Consider the following 20138-nt stretch of genomic DNA (forward strand, 5'->3'; position numbering starts at 1 on the left):
GGAAACAGTTACCTTGTTTAGCCAATGAAGCATCGAAGTATAAATCGTGTACAAAAATAATGTACAAATACGAAAATTATGTACAAAATATAAAATATTTAAAATTATGAACAAAATAAAAGCAAACGGTAAACATAAATAAATAGTTAAAATGAATCCTTCAAAAACTCTCAAGATATCCAAAAAATAATTATGATAAGTAAACAAATGAGATAAAAATATCAATGAAATATATGAAAGTCATTTTTAGGAGAAATATACAAGTTTGGATTTGTTTGACTGCTGTAAGACATTTTGTCCAAATGTTTATTAAAATTTATGTTTATGTAATAATTTTTATTTGTATTATTCTTTAATAATATGCATGCTTCCACATTCTATTATGTCGTACCCCAACTTAACACAGGGCTCTTGGACTCATAGAATTAGGGATACGTTACTATTTTTTTGTAATTTGTGTGAATAAATAAAAAAATACTAAGAAATATCCTAGCAAAGAAACGCTAACATAAAACGTATGAAAACAGCTATATAAATTATCCACAATAATAATAATAAATGCGGAACTAACCACCTGACTTGCGTTCCATTCAACTTAATTCCGGAGCTTATATTGTGTTTGGTGGGAAATAGTATTTTTTCTTGTATACGCTAAGAAATTGTGAAGTAGTGCGAAAGGGCGCGACCTACAGCTTTGAATTCATAATAAGCGGCACAAACAGTTAATTCTTCTTACTTTACTGCGAATTTGCACGACAATGTTATTCGATAATTTTTAAAGCACAATTTCAAATTCGCGTTATATGAAGCGTCATCTGCATTTGATCAAACCTCAGTGGATATTAGGGGATTTATATTCACATTTCATCATAATTATCATTCCCTAATGGTGCATAAAGCACTGCATTGGTACACCAATCGTAGCGATTCTTGATCATTTTTGTTACATGAAGACAAGATGATCAATCTTACGCTTCAGGTACACCAGTCCAGGGGCTATGAAATATTCTACTAGGAAAACACCTCTCTAAGCGTGTTTCAAAGATTTTTACGGGACAAAAGCTAAATAACTTAGTGCCTTGCATCTGGAAAAACGAAAGTACAAAATGTTTTGGGAAAAAAAATTGCAAATGGTTGATAGACATGGGAAGCGAAAAGTCAGAAAATTTGCTGAAAATTATAACTTAATTTGTACCTATATGTTATATACATATTTAAATATTATGTTCATATTTATTATATTATATACATACTTTTTTTTATTCTATACCTATATTTATATGTATTATATCAGTGTACACTTTTGCAAATACGACCCTCAATGATGATACTATTTTTGCCGCAACATATCGGTTACTTAGAACAGGCATTGCCTATATAGGAACCGATAGATCCTCTCAAGTATTCCGCTATACCATACCCCTTCGCTTGCTTGATTTATCCTTAGTGTTTAAGTAGAACATTTGTTTGTAATTTAGCTTATGTGGTGTTTCTAATGTATAAATAAATAAATAATTCTTATCAACATGTCGGGAATCGAACCTGAGATCTATTTCATGGTAGGCAGACACGCTAACCATTACAACACGAGGCCAACAAATATTTACATTTAATAGTTTTAAACCCAAAAAAATCATATCTTAGGGAATAGTGTTTAGCCAGTTTCACCAAAATGACAACTATGAGGTCGTGAAGTATCTGCAATATGTCGTTAATAAATACAAAAGGCTCACGCAATCAACTGAAAGTCAGGCACAATCAATAATTATCAGACTCTAATTCAACCCGTATGATTAACAAAAAAGAAAGTACATTAATTTACGCAATACCTTCATTAGAATGTGCTTTACGAAGTACAATACAGCTTAATAGGGCGTCATAATAGGTTGTTCTCCTAGAGATAACATAAACGTTCTAAAACTCTAGACTATAGAGTCTCATTCTTCGCATATTGTAATATTCGACCTGAAAAGAAAGACTTTATTTTGAATTTTAAATCTTCAGTATTTAATGTGAAGAATGTCATTTTTCAGTTTTACTTACACTATCACTTAAATTAGGTTTAATGTCTAACTATTTCATACGGAGATCTGGAGCAGCATCCAGTCTAGTTCTGTAGTTCAATCACAAATAACTATCGACGTGCTTAAAAACATGCTAAGCATTTGAGCGATCACAATGAACAATAATAAACATATTTAAATTTATTTCTACATAGAGGGAAAACATTTTTGAGATGGTAATATGGAAGTCTAGGCATTTACAGGGCTTATAACCTGTCATTGGCTGGTTTAAGTGGCCACTTTATACGCTGTGTAACATTCACCATTCTGCCCATGTTTAAACATCCATATTTCCTCAACTCTTCCATCTGTTGACTTTTGTGAAGTAAAAGAGCTGAAACCTTTATCACGTGGGTGTGATTCATCCGGCTGAACCAAATCGCCTACTAGGCACAACGCCTGAAAACAATTTTCCAATTTTTATACTTTTTCTTTTACCAGGTAGTAATTCAACAATGTTTGAGTTGTCCAAATGCTTGCAGACTGGCTGGATTTCCTCCCTAGGGAGTTGTTCATATTTAAATTTATTTCAACAGAGAGGGAAAACATTTTTGAGAAGGGAATGTGGAAGTCCAGGCATTTACAGGGCTTATGACCTGTCATTGGCTGGTTTAAGTGGCCACTTTACTTACTGTGTAACATTCCCTCCTCACTCACGTGATAAAGGTTTCAGCTCTTTTACTTCACAAAAGTCAACAGATGGAAGATTTGAGGAAATGTGGATGTTCAAACATGGGCAGAATAGTGAATGTTACACAATGTGTAAAGTGGCCACTTAAACCAGCCAATGACAGGTCATAAGCCCTGTAAATGACAGGCGCCGTGTCGTAGTTGGTTAGACGGCTATCTGTGAAACTGGCGTCGCGGGTTCGATTCCCGCCAGTTGCAAGAAAAAAAATCCAAGAAAGATTTTTTTTCTCAATTGGTCTGGGTGTTGTGGTTTATTTTTCATTACCTCCTTCCAAATCCCCTCTATCCCACCTGCTGACAAGCCTCAACATAGAGGCTTAGCGGGTTATTCCTTTTTAAAAAATGCCTAGACTTCCATATTCCCTTCTCAAAAATGTTTTCCCTCTCTGTTGAAATAAATTTAAATATGAACAACTCCCTAGGGAGAAAATCCAGCCAGTCTGCCAGCATTTGGACATACTCAAACATTGTTGAGTAATGAACATGCTTAAGTTATAGCAGTCATAAGTCAACGTTCGTGAAGGTTTGTTTTTTGTTTTCCTCGTAAATAAATACAGATCACTGGCGAAAAATCGGCGTTTACTATAAAAATTCATACAATATATTGCATTTGCAAAATAGTAACGAGTATCTAATACAACAAAGTGAAAATTAAATTACTATTACTATGGCGACTGCTTTTCTTGATATTTGGCTTGTCAACCGCCGGCTAAATGCAATAAAAAGAATGATAAATAATAAACAAATGAATTTTAAAAAGCAGTTTTGGAATATTTTCCATATTTACACCGGTGAAATTCAAATATGTGATTACGCAGCAGTATTATACGTCGTGAAACGTAGATATTTTGACATTTAAAATTAGGTGTTAACGGATGTTCCATTATGATAGCAAATACGATAAACAATCATGGTGAGAAATTGTTATAACGTCGCTTATTAGCACGTCGATAGTTATTTGTGATTGAGCTACTGAACTTATTTTTAGCGTGGGCGTATATTGAAATATATCTGTTAGTAGGTATCACTTGAAATTTATCTTTTTTTTTTCTTTTTAATTTGATTCGAACCGTTATTTTCTCACCTGGGCTACTTTCTTTGCTAATGGATAATGGGGTATTTTTAGTTTTATAAAAAATTAAGAGCACTGTTTTATAGAAAACTGTCTTTCATTATTTTATTTCCCGGTCGATTTTACATATACATATTTTTATTCGTTATTACTTTAAATGGCAATTTATTCTTGTTATTTTTTTTGTTACAATAATTGCAAGTTTTTAAATTTTGATACTTATTTATATTGTAGTCAATGCAGAAACAAATTACTTTTTTGAAAAGCTGTCTGTTATTATTTTCTTTCTTTCCGGGCGGATAAAGAAGAGTCCTGGACGAGTGCTTTCAGCTCGATGGCTGCTCTTATGTTAAAATTCTGAGTAAGAAAATCAAATGGAGATAAGACCGAGAGAGAGCATTCGCCTACCATGCTTGTGGTTCCTGGTTCTATTCCGGAGAGTTAGATATTGAATATTGATTTAAAATATCGTTGTACACTGTGATATTTTATGTTCCTGGACTGGCAACTGGAAAATAGGCTGATCACTTTACCTCTGTGTCGTAAGTGATCGATATACGCTTTATAAAATGTACCAATGAAATGCCTTACACACCACTGGGTTTGGACGGGTATGATGATGATTTATTGGTATTTTATTTATATTTCTGTTTCATTTATATCGGGTTGTGGTCCCGTGGCTAGTGTCTTGGACTCACGGACCAAAGGTCCGTGGTTCGAATCCCGCTCTACCCCAACTCGATTCCATTTTCTAACAGTGAGTTATTTACAACTCATTGAAAATGCCCCTCAAAATTAAATATTTGGGTAAATCATAAGAACGCAAATATTAACTTTTCTTTTAAAAAAAAAAAAAACTATAAATTAATTAGTATTGTTTTTAATAGTTTTAGTATCATTTCATGGGAAAACACGCATACTGTGCATTGCAAAAACAGTGAAAAAAAAGTTGTGAAGCCAATATAGTTTTATGAGCTAAGAGAAACAGTGCAGATGTGTTTAGTAGGTAACGTCTTTAGTAATAATTTTTGTCTGCAATTTCCTTTGCAAGTAGTACTCATAAAATTCTGATATTACCAACCCGTAGAGAGTAATAAATGTTCGTAACAATAATATTGCATGCATTTAAGATAACCTTTAGTCGCTATCGTTCATTGGCGTAAATTTATAAAAATATGTTAAACATGACATGAGATCTGGCAGGTAGAGTTTGAAAGCCACATTGCGTGAGGACTTAATACGAAAGATAATATCATGCATGGTTAGAATAGTAAAGACAATGGGTTAAATAAACAAAGGAAAGACCCAAAATGCTGGATACTGTCCAAGGAGATAAGAAGGTCTGTCAATGTCAATAGACCGAGTTTTCTGTGGTTTCCTCTTCACAAATGCGGAGAAGTTTTTTAACAAGACCACAGCTAATGATCTTGTCAAATCCTCATACAATAGTTAAAGCAGTTAGAAATAACACGTTCATTTTGCAGTAAATATAATCTTTGTATGTAAAAAGCAAGATAAGGCAAAAAACAAGTAACTTTTACCTAAAAAACACATTTCCGATTAAAAACATATTATTGTCTCTCTTGAATCTTAAAATGTACATTAAGTACTTTCTTTGCAACTCAATTTAAGCATACGGCAACAAAGCGTGGGTAAGTACGGCAACAAAGCGTGGGTTAGTACCGCAAAAAGGCATTTAAATACATCAGCCAAAGTACAGAAAGCCATTTTGTAAATCATATTTTAAAAAGCGTTTACGTATTTACTATTTACCTACTAATTATTCTTGATTTTAGACAAAAGTATATGTCAGAACCATTTAAACGTCCACATAACATACATAGGTTGCTATGAATCCCCCCACGCACAAAAAAAACAAGAGCAATTAATTAAATTGGTTTCTTAGAACAGCCATTTGCCATTTAGAAACCGATTGCAACATTAGGCATACTAATATGTCTGGCTTGCCGAACCCTTCATATATTGAGCCTACTCCGAATACAAGCGAAATTTGTTAAGAGTGTTTTTATGCCCTTTTGTCTAATATAAAATGTATGCAAAAATAAATTTAAAAAAAAGCGAAATATTTTTTTTAAAACTCGATGTTTGCTTGAAGGATAATTTTTCAGGAACGGTTTTTTGTGATTTGCGTCAAATCGCGTGAACAATCTTTGTTTTAAAAAATTACACATTACAACTAAGCCTGAATGCATTCTTATTTATAAATAGTTCATAATTTTCATTCATATTTCATTATCATTCAATATATAGGTAAATTATTAATATTAGGGATAAATAATATACACGATAAAGCATTATGTTTTGAAAAAACTGTAAGACTTTGATATTTTTCTAAACTTCTTTTTTGCGCGTTTCAGTGAGTTTTTTCCAGGTAATCGATATGTTTCGATACTCGATACTGTCTTTTTTTTTTTTTTAAACCCGAATTGCCACGTGGAGTGTAAATCGTATTATGACAAAATGATCCTTAATAGGGAATTTTATATTAATGGTACCTATTCCATTTGTCTGCGGCTCAAAATAGTTTTGATTACTGTGTGAATAATTTTATCGATTTTAAAACATAAGTACGTTTACTACAGCGCACTTATTCATTTCGATTAAATCAGACCTTTATCCCTTGATTTAATGAGTTAATTCATTTTTCGATAAAAGCAACTGGATTCTTCATTAAAAAATCAGTTTTTTTAATAAAATTTTGCAAATCTATTTTATCAATCAATAAAGTATACATGCATATTTTCAATCCGTAACAATAAAATTGCATACGCATATGTGTGAGTACATCGTTTTTACATCTATGACATGACACACACGTGTCTCAAATTATTTTACCAGAAATCTAGAGCGTCGACCCAAGAAAACAACTTAGCATTTTCTATTTAACACAATGCATTATATTGTACAAGACCAACGTATTACACAACGGACGTTAATTTTAAATAAGGAAATCAGATGATAAATCCAATACGCTTTAGAGTGCATTAACTTCATCCCCGCCATAGAGACGTCAAGAATAAAGGATTATGACCTATAAAAGGACCACAGTTCGTTTAGTGTTCACTTAGTCACATCACCCAGTTCGATTCATTTTTCGCTGCCCTGTATTATATTCACCATGTAATAAATACGCATCCCACATCAACATCGTTTCTTTTGTCATCTCCCACTGGTGTAGAAGCTCACCTTTATTCGAATTTCCGTAAAAATAATTGCCCGACTTTACCATGTTATATAATATCTCTGTAAAAACTAACCATCCAATGACATGTCCTTACGTCAACAGAACCGGAGATTTTTTGTGAAAGTAATATGGAAGTTTAGGGCTTCTGCAAAACAGTAATTATAATAATATTATGTTGTACATGTAAAAAAAATAATTGAAATAATAGAAAAGCTTGTAAATATAGGCAAAATGTTAGATGCAACACAGTGCATAAAGTGATCATTTAAACCAAACAGCCCTAAAAGACTTCTTTCTATTTTTTACAAATTTTATGTCCATCTATTTCAATATTTCAAACACAATACTACGGGAATCAAACCCATGACTAAATCCAAGGAAAGCATTTGTGCTAACAACTACAATGAAAAGCGAGCAATCGAGGCCAGCTAATAAAAAAACACATAAAAAATAATAATTTTAACAAGATATGAATTCATTTTGTTTTTAAATGAACTTTTAACAATATTAAATATAAAGCTTTTATATAATCGTTTTTCTGCTTAATATAATTTTCCTTTTGGACGTTCGTCAACTGGAAAAACCCTATAAAATGTCATCAATTTAAAAATAATTAAATGAAATTGCTTTTTACACAAAAATGCTTTTGAGAATTCCTCCATTGACAAAGTCTAAGTAACTTTTGAAAATGCACAGATAGAAAAATTCTGCTGATCTCGGCAAAATAACATATTATCGTAGTTTTTTTAAGTTCACGAGAGCTTACAATTTGTGCATTGTGAATCTCCCAACTCAACTAAACACTTTTATCCCCCATATTTCTAAGATAGTAAACTAAAAGAAAGATAAAATATTTTAAAACGCAGAGAACGTTATTAAATCATAAATTTCAGTTTGTTGAAAAGAACTTTCATTCTTGATGGTATTGTTCATTGTGGTTCATTGTATTTCATAAAAGAAATAAAAATCTGTAAATTAATTAGAGTAATTTCTGTAAATTAATGTAAATTATTATACCTTTTATTTATTTCAATTATTTTATTACTAATTTATGTTATTATTTACTTGTGTATTATTTCACATTTCAACACATGTAAAAGTAGCGGTATAACTGAAATAAATAATCTACAAATTTATCTTTAGTATTGGTATATATCTAGTATTGGTATATACTATAGGCATTTAAACTCAATAAAATATATCTAGCCACCTTCAAGAAACGCCTGATGCATTATCATATATCCCCAGAATCCTGAACTCCCGGGAATTTTAACTTTTTTTAAAAATATAAATTTATATCCCTTTTTGTTTCCTTAGTTCCCTACCTCTCTCCTTCCAAAAATCAAGTTTTAAATAAATAAAATATTGTATACCCAAGTAAACTCGAATTTTTGCCAGTAAAACTTTAGAAGAAAAAAAACAAAACCGTAATTATGTAGCTACATATATTTGAATCTTATGTCCTTACTGATTTTATATAAATAATCAATACAATTAGTTTTATAATAAATATACCAGTATTAAAGATGCCGCAAAGCGATGAAACCGGTCACTGGTAAATATTTTTTTAAATTATAAATTTGATTATCTTCTTCTTCTTCAGCCTTATTCTCTCCACTGCTGGATAAAGGCCTCTTCCAAACGTCTCCATTCCTTCCTATCACCCGCTTTCATCATTCATGTTTTACCGGCAATAGAGGCGATGTCGTCGGCCCATCTTTTCTGTGGCCTTCCAACACTTCTTTTGTTTGCCCATGGTCTCCACTTTATTATTCTGGGTGTCCACCTGCCATAATTTTGTCTCGCCAAGTGTCCTGCCCACTGCCATTTCAATTTCGCTGCACGATCCATGATATCCACGACTCCGGTTCGGCGCCTTTTTATTATCACATTTCTTTAATTCTATAAAGATAATACAACGAACTTCTACCAACACCTTTAATTTAAAATGGTGATCATTCTATAATTTTACAACTTTTTCAACATTTTTAAAATCCATATTTGTTTTGAAAATATATTTATTAAACAACACACATGACAACTTCAACTGGATAAATTACAGTAACGAATTACAGCACAGAATACCTAGGCTTAAAACTTCTAATTACGGTCTCACTCAATCGAAATGAAGGGCCCTATTTTTTCATCCCTTTTCAACGTGATTGGCATGTTTTATTAATCAAAATTTTGGTGATTCAAATTTCATGTTACTCGCTTTTAACAAACACTTTGACCGAATTCGAAAATTGATAAAACCGGAAATTGAAAACCCTTTTTACATAATTCTCTTTGCTCATTATTATTTTTAAATTTGTTAAAACAAAATAATGTCTCAAATAATATTTTTATCTTTTTATTATATTTCAGGTCCGTTAAAATTTTTAATTACGTTTTCGATCGTCGTTATCTCAACGATGTTTTTGATGTTACTTTCTGAAATTGTGATTGATATTTTATACCGTTGGAATTGTGAAGCCATAAAATATAATAAATCATTAGGACTGATCTCCACTCGTTCCTCTTTTGTGATTTTTATTTGAATATAGACGTCAAAAACACTCGTCCAGGGTCCCGGTTCTGTTGTACATACAAGTGTATTGTTCATCCGCCAGGAAACAGATAAAATTGTGTAATTTACAACTTAAAAATGTGTAGTTGGAGTTTAAGTTTAACCTTTACTTGTACGTTACTTTTCCAAATAGATGCTCACCTTTGTTAAGATGTTGATAACAATATAAAATTTCTTTCTCATAAAAGAACAAATTAAACCTCCTACAGGTATTTGAATCTACACTATAAAATGCAACGCAGAATATCAGCATTGTGACGACTGAGTGCAAATAAATGGAAAAGTAATATCAAATATTTACGCATAATCATAGACCGAAACATGAAACAGAAAGATCAAATTCTCGTCTCTATTGCATACACCATGGATTGGTCTGACACACATTTTGTATATCCAAATCATAGAATTGAGAATAGTCCTAAAACCGCATACGAGCATCAAACAGAGTAGTTTTACGTTTCGACCCATTAATTTCTTTGTAGACGTCGCTCAGTACGCAACTCCTGATTTGAATTCAACTATGCCGTGTTGAGTCCTTTTAAAGTGTAGAAGAACTGCTAGTATCTTAAAGAAAGAGGATGGGATCACATTTCATGTGTAATTAGCAAATGAATGTGTAAGTAGTACTTAAAAATTGAATTATTTGTCCATCTGTCAGATTGTCGAAGAAATTAAAATGGACAATTTGTTAGTGTTGCCAGGGTAGTAATTTTTTTACCCTACTTTGCTCATCTGATGAGAGAACTAATGAAAATTGGACCTCGGATTAAACAAATCTGTGCTGGACATTTGACCGACATTATCTTTAAAACATAAAATATTATTTAACATGATATAAAAATATCAGTTTTATGTCGAATAAAATTTATTTTAAGTTTAAAGTTCATTAATTCAATTACTCTTATTAAATGACCCTTTACTTATCTACTCTGTTGTGTCAATCAATATTTCCGCGTGCACAATACAACTTTAGAGAAATTAACAAATTCCTTTTTTTTACCTCACATTTGTTTTATGATTATATTTTTTCCCATCTAGCAACATTACGCGGTGACATCACGAATGCATGCAGCGAAAGTAGGGCATGGTGAGGAATTATTGGACACAGTCCGATGTATTCAAATGTGATTCTACGCTCCTTCTGGACTATTCTTAATTCTATGATCATGGACAAAATGGTGAATGTTACAAAGTGTGTTAAGTGGTCACTAAAACCAGCCAACGACAGGTCATAATCCCTGTAGATGCCTAGACTTATATATTGCCTTCTCCTAAATGTTGTTCATCTCTGTTGTAATATGTTAATATTAACAGCTCCCTGTGGAGTTGAATCCAGTCTTTGTCTGCGAAAATTATGACAAACTCAAAATATTGCAGATTAAGAAATATTTTGACAATTTAAGAATATATTTATTTTACTTTACATTAACTCAATCCACAAAAATATATTACTGCATGAAATGATCAAATAAGGTGATGCTTTATATATAAATATTTTTACCTGACAGAACAATATAAAAATAATAATAAATCTTATATTACTTTCCCCCTACGCGATTGTTTGAGAAATTCCGATTTCTAGACAAAAATCGATATTCAAAAATATTTGTTCACTTCAAATCTATGAAGACTGGATAATGTTTCTGCTTTACAAAATATAAGTACGTGACAAAGAACAATTATTGGTAATATTTTAATTCCCAAATTAAAAACAACGTCACTATACTCAAAACTTTTTTTTTATAAAGAATAAACAAAAATTGGTATCAAGAAAATATTTGAGCAAGAAGTAAAAAACTGTATTCACAATTCTTTTTTACATGGCACTTATTTATTTATTTATTCATACAAATACATACGTATTACATTTTTTTTATTTTTTTAAACGTATCCCAAACTCTATGAGAAAACACTAATACTACTTAAACATTGTATATTTAATCTTAATTTTGACAGGCGCTGTAGCTCTGTTGGTTAGACGGCCAACTATGAAGCTGGCGTCGCGGCTTCGATTCCCGCCAGTTGCAAAAAAAAAATCCGAGAAAGATTTTTTCCCACTTGGTCTGGGTGTTGTGGTGTATTTTTCGTTACCACCTTTCATATCCTCTCTTTCCTACCTGCTGACATGCCTCAAAATAGAAGCTTAGTGGATTATTTATTAAAAAAGATTGAAAAAAAAGGAATTTTAAGAAAATTTTATCAAAGGGAAATTTTTTCGTATCATTGTAAGAGTCACTCGCAATTATTTTACATATTTTTTTTGTTCAAAGCTTAAACCTAAAAGGAAACAATGAATTATAAAGTATTTAAATTTCTATACATAAGAGTATTTTTTAAATCTGTGTGCATCTTGGTACTTTTTTAAAAAATTCGATACTTATTAGAAAGATGGTAATTTTTATTTTATTCTGTGATTAATTGTTTTTATTATTTTTTAATAACCGTCTTATTTTTTCGTAGGAAATAGACCAACTCTTGAGAAGGTTGCAACAAAATGAAGCGAGAGAAGCTGCAGCATACGAAGAGCTTGGTAAGTCAATTGACATTATATTTTTTTAGCCTTTGTCTAAAGAAAGAAGACTACTTACTAGGATGGTCAAAAAAACTCAGTTGCAGAAAAATATCTCCATTGTTTTGCGTTCTTCATCAAGATTTCTACAGCTAATGCCTCTCACGTATCTATTGTACATGATATATGTTGTTTTTGAAAACAAATGTTAATATTTTTTCATTTTTTGTGCTTATCTATTTCATTAAAAAAGTGAATGTATTTTTAAAACCTTATATACACATGCAAAATGAGTTTTGTGTCGTTTGCACTTTTGTGTCATTTCCGAAGTTTCAGATCGCATTACGCCGTACATCATCACTGTCGGTGTAATTTTTGTGTAGATGCAAATGCGTTAGGTTATTTATTTATTTATTAATGAACTTAGTCCATTCGAAAAATGGCAAACACAAATATTTATAATACGAGTACATACAGGCACAATTGAATAAAATACAAATTGATAAAATTAAAATTAGAACAAAAATATTAATAATAATTACTTTGTTATGTATATGCTTGGGATTCGTATCATATCGCAGTCGTCGATATATGCAGTTTTTTAATCTAAATTCGCAGTTTACGATTTTTTAAATAAATATTTGCGTTTCTATGATTTACGAAAATATCTCAATTTTCAGGCCATTTACGAGATGTAAATAACTCACTATTAGAAAATGGTAATCTAGTTGGGGTAGAGTGGAATTCGAACCTCGGACCTCTGATCCGTGAGTCCGCATCACTAGCCACGGGACGACAACTCGATTAAAAAAATAAAAAAGATTTTATCACCTTTTTTACTACTGGGGTTTCTTTTACCTATCGAGTTTGGTAACTCTTTGGTCTGCCTAAGACTATCGGCTCGAATGAAAACTTATGCCAAGTTTCTCTGTGGTGTTCGGCCACTTAAACCAACCAATTACAGGCCATGAGCGCTGTAAATGCCTAGATTTCCATATTTCCCTTCTCAAAAATGGTTTTCCACTTTATCCACAAACATAGTCCAAATACGAGCTAAAAAGTTGTCGCCGAGCCTAAAACGGCTTCCATTTGTGGAGAGACTAAAAACTCTCGGTCTCTTAACGCTGCAGGAACGGCGTGAGAGTGGTGACCTGATAGCCATACAAGATACTCAACAGCCACTATTGCTGCCCAAATTTGGATTCCATGTTCAAGCCTAAATAAGATGCTTGTCTTCGTGACAATAGTCTCAGGCTGAAGAAAACGAGATTCAATCTAAATCCACCAAAGCATTTCCTGGGCGACAGGGTTGTTGATGGTTGGAATGAGCTCCCACAAGAGCTGATCTTAATGTGTAATCTCAATGGGTTCAAAAATGGACTAGATTTGTTCCGGAAAAGTTGAAGTGCGCTAACAGCTAACTTTCATTGAAATAGATTTTTGCATATCAGCTTTAAGCTGCCCGCTTAAAATTAATATAATAATAAAACATTTGGACATATTTGACACATGGTTGAATTTTAACCATTATTTATATTTAAATTTATTTCAACAGAGAGGGAAAACATTTTTGAGAAGGGAATATGGAAGTCTAGACATTTTCAGGGCTGACCTGTAATTGGCTGGTTTAAGTGGCCACTTTACACACTGTGTAACATTCACCATTCTGCTCATGTTTGAACACCCACATTTCCTCAACTCTTCCATCTGTTGACTTTTGTGAAGTAAAAGAGCTGAAACCTTTATCACGTGGGTGAGATTTATCCGGCTGAGCCAAATCACCTACTAGGCAACGCCTGAAAACAATTATTTAATTTTTCGTTAGTAGTGCAATAGTTAAAATAACACCAAATATAAAAGAGGTTGCTTTGAAAGGGGGAATAATATTCCACAAACTAATGCAAATACCAATTACTTATTTTCTAGGATTTATTTCATTATCACACAAATTGTATTTTTCAACTCCATTGTGTTTCAAAAACCAATTAAACTCGTTATTATTTGGAAAATAATCGTTTTGTCTTTTGTTCCTCATAATATAAATTTTAATTATTAATGTGCTTATATTATATTGCATACTATACAAAACAGTTTGTCGGTCTCGTGGTGTAGTGGTCATAATGTTTTCCTGCCATGCAAAAGGTTTCGGGTTCGATTTCCGGCATGTTTGATTTGAAATATCTAATTAATAAGGTGTTTTTACGTTTGAATATTTCATTCCATATTATGATGTCCACATAAAAAATATTGAATTAGTTCAACATCGATTTTTAAGAAAGATAGGCTGAAGGTTGGGCTTACCTAGATACCAATATACGTATAATGAGTTAAAAACTAGCTTAAATATATATTTTCTTCAAGACTGTCGAAATAAATCCAACCTTCTAGTCCAATTTAAAATTCTTTGATGCGCCTGAACTACTGAACTCAATAAAATTAAATATCCCAACTAGAAACCTCAGACAAAAATTACTCTTTTATACCCATAACCATAGAACTAACTATGGTTTTCATTCCCTTATGTCAAGAATTCTTAGATCTGCCAACAAACATACCAATCTTGATTTCTTTGATAACAAGTCCTTTTTCGTAAGATCACTGAATCAAATTCAATTATAAACACTCCCGCTTCCACTCCCACCAAGTCTATTAAATATCATTGTGCCTTTCTACTTTCTTTTATATATATATTTTTTTTAAATATATTTAGACCCCTGTATTTAGTAGCCTTACGTGTCATGTACAAGGCTAAGGTACTCGGTAAAAAAAAAGTTTTTGTTTGTCTTGGAAATGGGATGTTCGATCACTGATTTTGGTTTATTACCTTTATGAGTCCAATCACCATTGTTGCAAAGTTCAAGAACAATGGCGCGTGATAACTACTTTTTACTACAGTGTGGATATCTGTAAAGGATATTCCATCTTTCCTGCATTCTGCTTCAAGATTATGGCGTTGCAAACTGAAAAATGGGCACTGAAATAACAGATGTTCTATACTCTGTGAAGAAATATCATCGCATGGACAATAGTCATCATTCCTTAATTTAAACCTATATAGATAACTTCTCATAGCTCCGTGTCCGGTAAAAATTTGGGTCGTTTCGAAAGTACTTTGGTGATGATGACGGAAGTTTGCTGCATCAGCCAGCGTTGGGAAAAACATTTTAGTGATTTTACCTACAGAAGAAGCGCGGTAATGATCCTCCCAACGCTGCTGCGTATTTTGTTTTATACAGCGTTTAGCAAAGCTAAGGGGAAATTCTGAGAAGAAAGGTGCCGTTCTTTTACAAGTTGCGGCTCTTGCTCGTTCATCCACTCTCTCATTTCCTACGATACCAGCATGTCCTCTCATCCAGCATATTTGAATGTTCATCCCTCTTATTTTTAGATGCTTCATTTAACTCTGAATATCTACAATGAATGGATTTACCGACCGAGTATCTGTTATAGCTTGAACGCCCGAACGACAATCTGATAATATTTTTGCAATAACCCATCTCTCTGGTGGTTTCTTTAATAACCATTCGAGAGCTTCTCGTATTGCGAGTAGTTCAGCCTGGAAAACTGAGCAGAAATTATCTAATTTAAATGTTCTGATTAGTAATTCTTTATCACTCTCAAAAGGAACGAATGCCGCTCCCACTTTTCCGTCGAGCAGGCTACCATCCGTAAAGATTCTAATTTCGTTGGGAGCATAAAGAGGTATATCCTTGTCAAGTAAAATAATATTTTCGGGAATTCTTTCGCACGGGTGAGGTAAATTGAAATAGTTTGCAGTTCCTTGATACTTGCGATCATCTGGAATGGAATACAGCTTACCAAATTTCTTGACATTATAAATGTCCTTCCTTTCTTGAATTTTAAGGTCTTACGGTGTAAACCCTGTTAGAGCTTGGGCAGAGATGAGTGAAATGGTTCTGTATCCTTTATAAGATTTTATGGCAAATTGCCTTTGTAAGCTGTCAAGTTTTTTCTTATTGCATTTCTTTTTTACCGCTTCACCCCATAAGCTGGCCGCATATGTAACAAGAGGTTCAATAGCACCATAATATATTTGCTGCATTACCGCAGGAGAGCACCCCCATGTTGGTTTTGCCGCTCTCACAAGCATTCCAGAAAGATTGGCAGCCTTCTTGCAGACGTTATCCACATGTAGTGACCAGTTGAGATGCTTGTCTACAGTTACACCTAATACCTTAATAGAGTCAGCAAGAGCTAGCTTTACACCGTTCATGAATAAATTAGGAAGAGTTTCTTTTCTTTTGGTTACTAACATCGCTTTTTTTTTTCCTCTGAGAAGTTAAGTTTAACCTTTTTTCCCCAATCAGCTATAGTCAAAAGGGCACAGTTTGTTCTTTCTTCGGCTTCAGACATAAGTTGAGCTCTGACTGTCAGAAAAACATCATCAGCAAACGCTTGGTTATCAATTCCATTTCCAAAATCTATTTGTAAAAGATCATTCAAAATTATATTTCAAAAGCTTGGACCACAAACTGAACCTTGAATACATCTTTGTGAAGTCTTTTTGTGTTTAGTTATATCTGCGTGTGTTATTTTGACCTCTCTGTTTTCAAGATAGTCGATAACTAGTTCCAAAATATTTTTAGGGCAGTTTTTTCGACGTAGTTGACATATTAAGAATGGCCACCAAGCATAATCAAAGGCTCCACGGATGTCCAATGAGACAGCTATGACAATTTGGCGGCTATTTTTTCCATTATTTATATATATATATAATAATTTCCTATGTATACATATGTCCTTAAAAATGCTCATTGGGCGTATAAATAAATAAAATAATCCCTTAACTGGCTCCTGAAGCGTTAGACTGATCATCTTACCTTCATGTAAGAAAAATGCTCAAGAAACGCTGTGATTTGTGTACCAATGCAGTGCTCTATGCACCATTATATGCAGAAAGGGAATGAAGAAAATGAAGAAAATACAAAACAAAAACAATTCGCACGTTTAATCCATATTGATAATTATATTTTTAAAAAACATTTGTATGTGCATAGAAAATTAAAGATAACAAATATTTACTACGAAACGACATATTATATTATGTAAAGTAGTAATGTATAGTAAACTCCTTGATACCAAGCCCTGTGTTGAGTTTGAAAAAAACGTTATAGAAAGTGGAACCATCACCAGCCCTCTCTCGTCCAATGGTAAACATAGGCCAGGGGCGAATAGTCCAAATAAGCTATTATGCACAGCTTACCATTATATTTTAGTTTAGATAATATTTTTTTATGCATAGAATTAAGAATAGTCCAGAAAGAGCATAAAATCATATTTAAATACATCGGACTGTGTCCAATAATTCCCCCACTGTGCCTAACTTTCGCCGCGCGCATCCGCGAAGTCGCCGGGTAATGATGCTTGATGGGAAAAAAAAATAATCATAACACAAATGTTAGGTAAAAAAAAAGCAATCTATAAATTTCACTAAAATTTTATTGTGCGCGTGAAAACATTGATTGACACAACAGAGTAGATAAGTAAAGGGTCATTTAATAAGAGCAATTGAATTAATGAACTTTGAACTTGAAATATAAAACAATTTTTTTTTGACATAAAACGGATATTTTTATAACATGTTAAAAAATGTTTGATGTTTAAAAAATAATGTCGTTCAAATGTCCCCCAGGGAGTTGTTTAATTCGAGGTCTTATTTTCATTAGTTCTTTCTTTAGATGAGCAACGAAGGGTAAAAAAAATTACTTCCCTGGCAACACTAACGAAATTCCCATTTCATTTCTTCGACAATCTGACAGATGGAAAAATAATTCAATTTTTAATTAATGCATTTGCTACTTAAACATTCATTTGTGAATTACACATGAAATGTGATGCCATCCTGTTTCTGTAAGATCCTAGCAGTATTTTTACACTTTAAAATGACACAGCACGGCATAGTTGAATTCAAATCAGGAGTTGCGTACTGAGCGACGTCCATAAAGAAACTGATGGGTCAAAATGTAAACGTACTCATTTATGAGTAGTTTAGTCGCTTTCTGTTTGATGTGCGTATTCGGTTTCTGGACTATTCTTAATTCTGTGGTTTTATGGTAACTATATGTACGGGAAAATAAATCAAATAATTGTTATTATTTATGAATCACCGTTTATACAGGGTGTTCTTTAAACCCTGTCACATCCAAAACCACGATGATCAGTATGGGAAATAAGACATTTTAGCATATAAAAAAAATATTTAGGACAAAGAAAATTTTAAAAAACTAAATATTTATTTATTTTGTTTTTGCACCACAACAGGCTAGGAGGCCCAATCACAGTGGTGAATTACATCACAGAACACCCAGGCATGAAAGAAATCACTTTTTTCGTGTTCTCACTGGTAATCGAACCCGGAACCTTCCGTGTGTGAATCAAGCGTCTTAACCCGTCTTAAACCTTAAGCCGCATTTAAAAAAGCCGGAATTAAAAAAGAATAAATGGTTGCTTACTTCTGCAGAGGATAAGTGGGGGAACGTGGTGCAGTAATAAAATCCCCTTCTCCCTCTCCTCGCTTCTCCCCTACAGAAGTAAGCAACCATTTGCCTTTTTTTGATATTTTTTTTAAAAAAATTATTCGTTTTAAAAAAATGATTTTATGTGCCAATATGTCTTCTTGCTCGTACTGATCATCGTGGTCTCAGATGAGACAGGGTTTAATGAACATCCTGTATATTCCTACAAAAAAATATCTATAAATTGCGCCCAGCGCCCATCCCGTTCTCAGTGAACGATGAAACTAGCCGATTACCAATCACATTTTTGTTAAATGTGCTTGTCTTTACTGCTGATGTGTTATATTGTACGCTTAAAATTATTTTGGAAAAGCAAATAATATTGAAAAAGTGATAAAAGACGTGTCAGAAAAATATAGATCCGCCATTGTTGAGATCTGTATGCGTTATAAATTTAGATACACCATACGTATACCTAGATTTAAATACATTTAACCGTTTATAGGACCTAGAATGAATTAGCACATAAATATACCACCATAAATGAGGTATTTGTTTTCTAATATTTCGCTTTTATAATATGTCTTATGTCATTAGAGTATCGTAATAACATGCACTGGTAACGCAGTCATCCACTTAGCTTTTTCAAATGCAATAGGTTTATTAATAATTCAAATTACATATTTTATTTGTTTTTTTAATTTGTTTTATAAAGGAGTTGCTTTATTATTTACCTTGCTTATAATATACAAGGTTTATATTTCAAAAGTCGATTTTTCTGCAATTAAATTTCTTTAAAAAAATTTTTTTTATCAAAATACAATTTTACATTCACAGCTAACAAGGGCACATACCCCGTTCCAAGCCAGGCAATTACATTCTAATATATAATAATAGTTAACAAATGAATAAAGAGCACAGGCAAATAAAATATAAACTTATTCGTATACACATTTTGATACATATACACATGAACATATATACACATATATATATTTATTTATTTTTATTTGGGAAAAAAACCACAGTTTTTACATATATTGTATACAGAAAATAAGAATACATATGAACGAAAATTGTGAAAACAGTCAATAAAAAATTTCCACGGTGGTGTAAGATATTGATTAAGTACATTATCGGTATCAAAATAAAAGCAATGAACAATTGTTGGGCACTTAGAAGTTGCAAATAAAATAAAAATACATAAACTTATATACATTTATAAAAATAAAGTTAATAGAAACAAGATAAATTTTAATTTAAAGAATAAGAAAAGAAAAAAGTTATATAAAAATAATGTAAAAGGTACAAAAATATAATAATGAACATACGAATACATATATATATATATATATTTATATATACACACATATATACACACACACATACAAACACCCATGCGCATACACATACATACATTCATAAAAACATAGACAATTTATTTATGCGAAACTTCATGGTTGCCATCTATAATTATATTGTTTTAAATTATTCCTTATTTTCATATTTTATTTTCGACATCCAGTAAGAATCTCCAATCCGTGGCATGCATCA

At 32.3% G+C, this 20138-nt stretch overlaps 1 protein-coding gene across 2 annotated transcripts in view; it reads left to right on the plus strand.

Annotated features, from left to right (window-relative positions):
* Positions 1–20138, plus strand: part of LOC148276082 (uncharacterized) — a 95371-nt gene that overhangs the window by 12900 nt on the left and 62333 nt on the right. For both annotated transcript variants that reach the window (XM_088234783.1, XM_088234782.1), the window contains exon 2: positions 12060–12129. In XM_088234783.1, the coding sequence (XP_088090909.1) occupies positions 12060–12129 (70 nt within the window). The remainder of the gene's footprint in view (positions 1–12059; positions 12130–20138) is intronic.

This window comes from Micrasema longulum, unplaced genomic scaffold, assembly GCF_059751315.1.
Source record: "Micrasema longulum isolate JH-2025_06_02 unplaced genomic scaffold, ASM5975131v1 h1tg001282l, whole genome shotgun sequence".
Taxonomy (NCBI): Eukaryota; Metazoa; Arthropoda; class Insecta; order Trichoptera; family Brachycentridae; genus Micrasema; species Micrasema longulum.